At 42.7% G+C, this 8,821-nt stretch overlaps 1 protein-coding gene across 2 annotated transcripts; it reads left to right on the top strand.

The window, feature by feature from the left end:
• Window positions 1-2,305, top strand: EDA35 (temperature sensing protein-like protein). Of its 2 annotated transcripts, XM_088976749.1 has the most exons (3): window positions 44-262; window positions 727-820; window positions 930-2,305. In XM_088976749.1, the coding sequence occupies exon 3, from the start codon at window positions 1,109-1,111 to the stop codon at window positions 2,117-2,119; it is 1,011 nt and encodes a 336-aa protein (XP_088832875.1). In that variant the 5' UTR covers window positions 44-262; window positions 727-820; window positions 930-1,108; the 3' UTR covers window positions 2,120-2,305. The 2 variants fall into 2 exon arrangements, with proteins under 2 accessions (XP_088832874.1, XP_088832875.1); XM_088976748.1 differs by lacking the exon at window positions 727-820 and having other exon boundaries at window positions 1-262.
• Window positions 2,306-8,821: the final 6,516 nt, after the last annotated feature.

An 8,821-nucleotide genomic window follows, 5' to 3' on the forward strand; every position in this document is an offset into this window, starting at 1 on the left:
GATGCATGTAACATATCCTGTATCCACGGCGATCTAGGCATCTAGTGGAATACAGCTTTCATCAACTCGTTCGGACAACATTGCCCCGTTAGACCAACCTTTTTTTTTCCCGTAAGAAAATGAAACAATGACTGAGAAATTCTTCCTGTGCTACTGATCTCTCATTTAAGTCACCTTTCTTCGGTTCGTTCCCCACGTTCGCCGGAGTACCGCCGCCACCACCTCTTCCTCTGCCGCCGATCCGTGGTCGGACTTTGCACTGGTAAGCTCGGTGTTCATCATCATAATCATCATCATCATCATCTTCTTCTTCGTGTCTTTCTAGGTATAACGTTATTCTAAATACATGCAACAACATTGAGGAGAACTGCGGTGAATTCGACTAGGGAATAGAAAAATAAAGTATAATCTATAGTGCTGATTTTTTCCCATGTGACTTTTCTTTGAATTTTTTTTTTCTTAAATTATTTGATTAGTTTTGTGTTTTCGACAAGGGTAAAATCTGCATTGGTAGAACTCATGAAGCGATTCTGTGGGGGTGCTAAATTTTGATTCTCTTGGGATTTTTTATTAGGGTTTTGATGTAGTACAGTTGTATTCAAGAGTTGAGCCTATTTATTTGATGCGCACTCTTTATACCCTCCCATTGTTTGTTGTTTGGCCGCAATGATTTCCAATGCTACAGCTTCTTAAAACAGAAAATAATTGTTAATTCCATGGGTACAGGAACTATACGGGTTCACTACAGGGTTCAGTTCGGTTTTGGGTGTATACTAGAGGGGGCTGAACTATTTTGGAAGTTTCCTTTCCTTGCAAACTAGTACTGTGGAATGACGATAAGAAGCCTTTAACATATTTCTGAGTGATCTGTTATATTTGGATTTGTTTTCTTAATTAAAGTTGTTATGAAATTTTATTTGCTTCTGCAGGCTGTACTAAGTATATGCTTTTGATAATACACGGACACAGAGGAGAGACAAGAAACATTTAACTTCTTTGATACCCAAGGGAGAGAAAAATAAGATATATATATATATATTTTTTTTTGGGGGGGGGGTGTTTCAACGCAGAAAGACCTTTAAATTAGTCTATTTTTGTTTTTGAGAGGATGAAGGAAGTAGAAGTAAACCGATGCCAAATTCAGGAATGGTACCCAAAGTTCAGATCTGTCTCCATTAGAACCTTGATCCACCGGCTTCCAGAAGACTTTGTCCAATACCTTCTTGAGGATTCTGGACCTTTCCTCCTTCCACAAACTATCTCTGGTGAAGATGCCTTGCCCCAGAGAATCCATAATCCTGAAGAGGAGGATGGTTTTGAAGTATCAGAAGGATCTGGAGATGAATCAGAAAAACCACCACCTGCACCTTTTTTCGCAGAATTTGAGTTGAAAGTTAAAGAATCAATCAGTGCTCTTGGTGGAGTTGTCTTCCCTAAGCTGAACTGGAGTGCACCAAAGGACTCTGCTTGGATTACCACAACTGGGACCCTCCAATGCACCTCGTTCAGTGAGATTGCTCTGGTTTTACGATCCTCTGATTCTTTGGTCCATGATCTTTGCTATGCTTTTGATTCATGCACTGATAAGACCTGCTTGAGACCTTCAACTTTCTTTCTTGCTCTTCGAAAGTGGTACCCATCCCTCCGTCCAGAGATGGAATTCCGTTGCTTTGTTCGTGATCAGCTCCTTGTTGCAATCTCTCAACGTGAGGTCACCAATTTCTACCCTGTTCTTCAAGAGAAGAAACATGATCTTGAAGTGTTAATCTCTGAATTCTTTATGGAGAATGTGAGGATGAAATTTGAATCAGAGAATTACACGTTTGATGTTTATGTAACAAAGGATGGGCGTGTTAAGCTTATTGATTTCAATCCTTGGGGGGCATTTACATTGCCGCTTCTGTTCACTTGGGAGGAACTGGAGCAAAGCTCCAGTGAGAAGGGGGATCGTGTTGAGTTTAGGATTGTAGAGAGCAGATGTGCAGTTCGTCCAGGATTGAAGACAGCAGTCCCTTATGATTACTTGGATACCAGCCCAGGCAGTGGGTGGGATCAGTTCCTGAGGAATGCAGATGCAGAATTGCAAAGGCAAGCTAGATCTCCTGATGCTTGTGGTTAAAGGATTCCTTTTCTACTTCAATGACAATTTTGTTTGCAATTCAGTTATCTTCTGAGTTCCCTATGTTTTTTAACAAGTTCAGAAGCAACATGGTTTATTATTTACTTGTGGAAGAGAATTCATTGCTTGTCTTGTAATTAAGCTGAATTAGTGTTTCACCTAAAAGAAGCTTCTTTTTTATTTTTTTAAGAATTATATTGTAGATATAATGGACCATTAGAATTTTTTTTTGAGATGCTACTCCTTTTTGTTCTTGTGGAGAAACATGAGGTCCTATATGGACAGATCGGTCCTGTGCTTGTTCAATCAAGCAACCAGAACCCAACCGGAAATCTTTGAATCCAAAAATCTTTGGTTTGGGTTAGGGTTAGGGTTGGGGACTTGGCGGTTCCAACAGCTTGGGCTGGATTAGGGTTGACCTCAACCCAATTTGCACCCCTACTCAAATGGCCCTCATGCCGTATCACCTATCCCACATGCCCATACCTTCGGATACCGATATGATATATGATACACCTTATATCTTCTCGATAATTTGAACCTTTGTATGGGCATTTAATACCCTGAATGGAATTGAAACGGATGATTCTAACACTGCAATGGTTATTTCTCGGTTAGATTGATCCCACTATAACCAGAATTCGGCCAGGAATTCTTACTCACCACCCTTGTCTCTACCATATCTGTTAGAATAGCCATATTTATGGTCACGTTGTTGGAGTTATGATTACGTTCTTAGCATTTATTAGACTGTTAAGGGAATCAAAGCAAGTTGAAACGTTTAGAGGCACAAAGGACCTTTTGATTGTCTCAACATCACCTAGAAATAAGAACGGTCACACATTGTCATCTCAATCATCTCTTCCCATCTTCTTGGAGGCTTGAAGTTGAGTGGAGAGTCGTGAGGCAAGAGTTTGCAAGTTCAGGACAGCTAAATGGAAGGTATTACTCTATTTTAAATATGTATTTCCATTTTTTATTTAACGATGTTTTAAGTCGATTTCCAGTTAAAATACATTAAAACTAGTATCAGAGCCTACTCTCAAATGTTAAAAATGCAAATTCCATTTTTCAATTGACCAGCGTCCACTTCCGGTCACTTCCACCGACCAATTGGCCTACAATGGTGATGAGGGTAGATTTGGCCCTCCACTGACATCATGACACATGGCATATCAGGATAGTTAGACTACATCCCAGCATCACCTAGGCGACAACATGCCTTAGCCAAAATGGGGTCTCATCTGGCGACCTGCCTCTGCCGTTGACCTAACGACCTGCTTCTGTCACCGACTTGACCTGGCGACCTATCTCTCTAAAAGCTTGCCAGTTGTCTCCGAACCTTTCTGGATCACGCCGCGTAACCATAAGCCTTATCCTCATCCCGCCCGAATCGGAGGGAAACAGTAAGCATTATTAATTGGCACGTTATCTTCCTTCCAAAGCCGAATAGACCCCTACATCATGGGCTGAGGACTCCGGGAGTATTTCGCAATACCCATGGCAGCCCAACTATATAAGGACGTCAGCCCCTGAGACTTAGAGAGATGCACAATTTTTAGTTCCCACAGCTCTCTCACATTTATCTATCTTAAAATCTCTAATTCGTTAACTTAAGCATCAGAGTGCCCACCCTGGGTAAAACAACCCGAGCACTCTGACACTGCTTCCTTGTAGGTCGCATCAGAGTCACCTCTCCAATTCGTCACCATTTAGCTAGGCATCAGAGACACCTTTCCAACTCGTCACCATTCAGCTAGGCATCATAGCCACCTCTCCAACTCATCACCATTTACCTAGGCATCAGAGCCACCTCTCCTGCTCATCACTATTCAGCTAGACATCAAAGCCACCTCTCCAGCTCGTCACCACTCAGACATCAAAGCCACTTCACCAGCTCGTCACCATTCAGCTAGGTATCAGAGCCACTTTTCCAGCTTGTCACCATTTAGCTAGGCATCAGAGCCACCTATCCAGCTCGTCACCACTCAACTAGACATCAGAGCCACCTCTCCAGCTCGTCACCATTTAGCTAGGCATCAGAGCCACCTATCCAGCTCGTCATCACTCAACTAGACATCAGAGCTACCTCTCCAGCTCGTCACCATTTAGCTAGGCATTAGAGCCACCTCTCCAGCTTGTCACCATTCAGCTAGGCATTAGAGCCACCTCTTTAGCTCATCGCCATTAAGCTAGGCATTAGAGCCACTTCTCCAACTCGTCACCACTCAACTAGACATTAGAGCCACCTCTCCAGCTCATCACCATTTAGTTAGGCATCAGAGTCACTTCTCCAGCTCATCACCATTCAGCTAGGCATCATAGCCACCTCTTTAGCTTGTCACCATTCAGTTAGGCATCCAAGCCACCTTCCAAGTAGGAACCATTTGGTTAGGCATCCATGCCACATTCAAGTTAGAGATTATTCAACCAGGCATTTGAGTCACATACTAGCCGGGAGCTGCCGAAATGCGCATCATCAATTGGTGTCGTCTGTGGGAAACGCTATAAAAGGCTATGTTCTCACCCGATTCTTTGAGCCTCAAGTAATAACATCTTCGAGCAACAACAGCAGCGCTTGATCGAAAGAACCCCCTAGGGGGGTAAAAGCAAAATGATTGGCCCAAACGAGTTTTCGCAGTCTTTCCTAGACAGAATCTCCCTAACTGTGAGGCCACTCCCATATGTTGAGCTCTATGTGCTCTCTACAAGAGTTGATGGCCAACAGAATGTGAGGTCATCCCACAGGTCGAGCCCTCCGTGGTTCCCATGGGAGTTGATAGCCAACAAACTATGAGGTTGCGCTGCAGATCGATCCCTCCGTGCTTTACGTGGGAGTTGATGGCCAGCAGGTTATGGACCCGCCCTCGCAGGGCAGTCCTGTCGAGGTGACGAGGTGTCTGTAGGCCAAGGTGCTGAGAGCAAAACTAGACTGTCAAAATTCCGATGACCTAGGGACCTGGAGACATGCCTCTGAACTAGCGACTTGCTTTCGCTGGCCTGGCGACCTACTTCCACCGACCTAGCGATTTGCCTCTGCCATCGAGATGGCGACCTACCTCTGCTGACCTGGCAACACGCGTAATCAGCCTGGACGAGCCTTGTCAGCCCTGTTCACAAGGTCCCCCTACAAGTCGAGCCCTCCGTGGCTCCCGCGGAGTCAGCGACCAATGGACTGTAGTCACCCTTGCAGGTTGAGCCTTTCAAGGTTCCCATGCGAGCTGACAACCTGCAGTTAGTAAAGCTGCCCTTGCTAGTTGAGCTCCTTGTGGCTTATCGTAGGAGTAGATGACCAGCACCTTAAAGGACTGACATAGTGCAGTCGTGACACCGACCCGCTATTTAAATTCCAACATCGACGCACATATCGCAAGGGGAAGCCAAATCGCTTTCTGCATCAAGGACCCTTAAGCCGACCTCAAAATATGTTGGTAACAGGCCAAAGGACCAATGATGAAGCACGAATCTACTCCCTTCGTTGAGCTGATCTAAGCTCGGGAGTGGGGAGCAATTGATGAGGGCAGATTTGGCCCTCCACTGACATCATGACACATGGCATATCAAAACAGCTGAACTACATCCTAGCATCACCTAGGCGATAACTTGCCTTAGCCAAAATGGGGTCCCAATTGGCGACCTATCCTACCGCCGACCTAGCGACCTACTTCTACTTCTGACCTGGCGACCTGACGATCTGTCTCTGTTGCTGACCTGGCGATCTACCTCTCTAGAAGCTTGCCAATTGTCTTTGAACCTTTCGGGATCACGCCGCGTAACCGTAGGCCTTATCCTCATCCCGCTCGAATTGTAGGAAAATAGTAAGCCTTATTAACTGAAACGTTATCCTCCTTCCAAAGCGGAATGGACCCCTACGTCGTGGGCCGAGGATTCCGGGAGCGTTTTGCAATACCCAAGGTAGCCCAACTATATAAGGGCATCAGCCCCTGAGACCCAGAGAGATGCATAATTTTTAGTTCTCACAGCTCTCTCACATTTAGCTATCTTAAAATCTCTAATTCGCTAACTTAAGCATCGGAGTGCCCACCCCGGGTAAAGCAACCCGGGCACTCTGACACTGTTTCCTTGTAAGTCGCATTAGAGCCACCTCTCCAGCTCATCACCATTTAGCTAGGCATCAGAGCCACCTATCCAGCTCGTCACCATTCAGTTAGGCATCAGATCCACCTCTCTAGCTCGTCACCATTTGCCTAGGAATCAGAGCCACCTCTCCAGCTTGCCACCATTCAGCTAGACATCAGAGCCAATTCTCCAGCTCGTCATACTCAGTTAGACATCAGAGCCATTTCTCTAGCTCGTCACCATTCAACTAGGTATTAGGGCCACCTCTCCAGCTCGTCACCATTTAGCTAGGCATCAAAGACACCTCTCCAGCTTGTCACCGCTCAGCTAGACATCAGAGCCACCTCTCCATCTCGTCACCATTTAGCTAGGTATCAGAGCCACATCACTAGCTCGTCACCATTCAGCTAGGCATCAGAGCCACCTCTCCAGCTCGTCACCATTTAGCTAGGCATCAGAGCCACCTGTCCAGCTCGTCACCACTTAGCTAGACATCAGAGCCACCTCTCCAGTTCGTCACCATTTAGCTAGGCATCAGAGCTACTTCTCCAACTCGTCACCATTCAGCTAGGCATCAGAATCACCTCTCTAGCTCGTCACGATTCAGCTAGGCATCAGAGCCATCTCTCCAGATTCAATTAGGCGTCCATGCCACCTTCCAAGTAGGAACCATTCAGCTAGGCATCCATGCCACATTCCAGGTAGGGATTATTCAGCCTGGCATCCGAGTCACCTACTAGCCGGGAGCTGTCGAAATGCACATCATCAAATGGATTGAAAATTGAGGATTTAAAACCGGCCAAATGATTTGGGTTGCACAAAACCTGATTATGAAAGTCAGGTGAAGAAGACGAACCGAATGGTACAGTGGGTCATAACTCATAACTGCCACAGTACTATATTCGACACGGTACTTGTGTCGGATCATTTTTTCACGAACCGAATGTTTCGGACACAATTTGAACCATTTAATTTGGCCTATGCAAGCCAAATCGGTCCAAAACAATACATAATAATTTTTGGGCTGGTTTGAGTCATTTTTTTGTCGGTGAGACTCATTTAAACCAGTTCTTGGCCTATTTAAGCCAATTTTTTTAGAAATTAACACCCATTCAAACATAATTTTGACCATTTTATTCAAATTAAGTTGCATTTTGGCCATTAATCTTGCATTAAAATACCCGGTTCAACCTATTTTGCATTCTATTTGATAATTAAGAGCATTTTATTCCGATTTAATGGCATGAAGAATAATTATAGGGCCTGAATATAATTATCCTTGTGATTGTATTATTTATGGTTTGACATTATAAATTGTCATTATTGTTCCATGATTAGACAAAGATTAAGGAATGTGCAATATAAAGCTTATTTAATTATTTATTGTTTGCTTTTGTTGTTGGCTACATCAAAGGCCAAATTGAGAACCAAAAGCCAAAGCAATTGGCACTCAAATTGGTATTTGATGCTTTGTGATTTTGTTATTGGTTGTCCATTTCCATTGAATCCATAAATGACTTACCCAAAGATAACATTATTTATTGTGATTTAATTGGAGTGATCATGGGATTTGTATATGTGTGTATTTATTATTAATTGTTTGATAATAATAAGGTGTTAGGGTTTGTTTAAACAAACCAGGTAATCCTTTAGCCTTAGTGTGCTCAAAATTGAATATTATGGATGTACCTTTAAATACATGGTAAATTGATTTTGGATGTATTATTTATATTTCCAATATCTTACAGGGTTCCTGAATGTAAGGAATGTTGATTTGAAGAGAATCTACATCTATATGGGGAATGCAAAGCATGTTAGAGTCTTACGAATTGGCACTTATAGGCTTATCCTAGAATTTGGAGTTACATTATACCTTCTTGACACTTAGTAAGTGCCTTTGCATTAGAAGAAATCTTATTTTAGTTACACTTTGAATAGTATTGGCTCTACAACTTGTTTAGATGGACTTTATAAATTGAATCTCGATCAATTATAAGAAAAATCTTTATTACTTGTGAATGTTGAATCTTGTCTTATTGATAACTTGCCACTTAAAAGAAAAGAGATGGAATCTTCATCCATGCTTTGGCATCAAAGATTAAGGCACATATCCAAAGACCATCTTAATAGACTAGTAAAAGATGGAATACTTCCAGGTGTAAATTTCGATGATCTTAGTGATTGTATTGATTGTCTTTAGGGTAAAATGATTAGAAAGTTATTTCTTAAGGGTGCTAGGTGTGCTGAGTTTTTGCAGATTATTCACATTGATATTTGCAGTCCTTTTAAAGCTCCTGCTTGAATTGGTTATAGATACTATATTACATTCATTGATGATTGTTCTAGATTTGGTTATATATTATCTAATCGGGAATAAATTAGATGCCTTGCAAATAGGGGTGGCAATGAGCCGAGCTTTTCACGAGCTGCTTGAGTTCGACTCGGCTCGGTTTCAGTTGAGCTCGAGCCTACTAGAGCTCGGCTCGTGAAGCTCGCGAGACGGCTTGAATATATATATATATTATAATTATAATTATTATAATTCTTAATTTTTGAAATATAAAATAAAAAAATTATATGTAATTTTTATTTTTATAAAATATTTTTATAAAATATAAAACT

The sequence above is a fragment of the Nelumbo lutea genome, chromosome 3 (genome assembly GCF_056320005.1).
Source record: "Nelumbo lutea isolate HS-2025 chromosome 3, American lotus-T2T, whole genome shotgun sequence".
NCBI classification, from domain to species: domain Eukaryota; kingdom Viridiplantae; phylum Streptophyta; class Magnoliopsida; order Proteales; family Nelumbonaceae; genus Nelumbo; species Nelumbo lutea.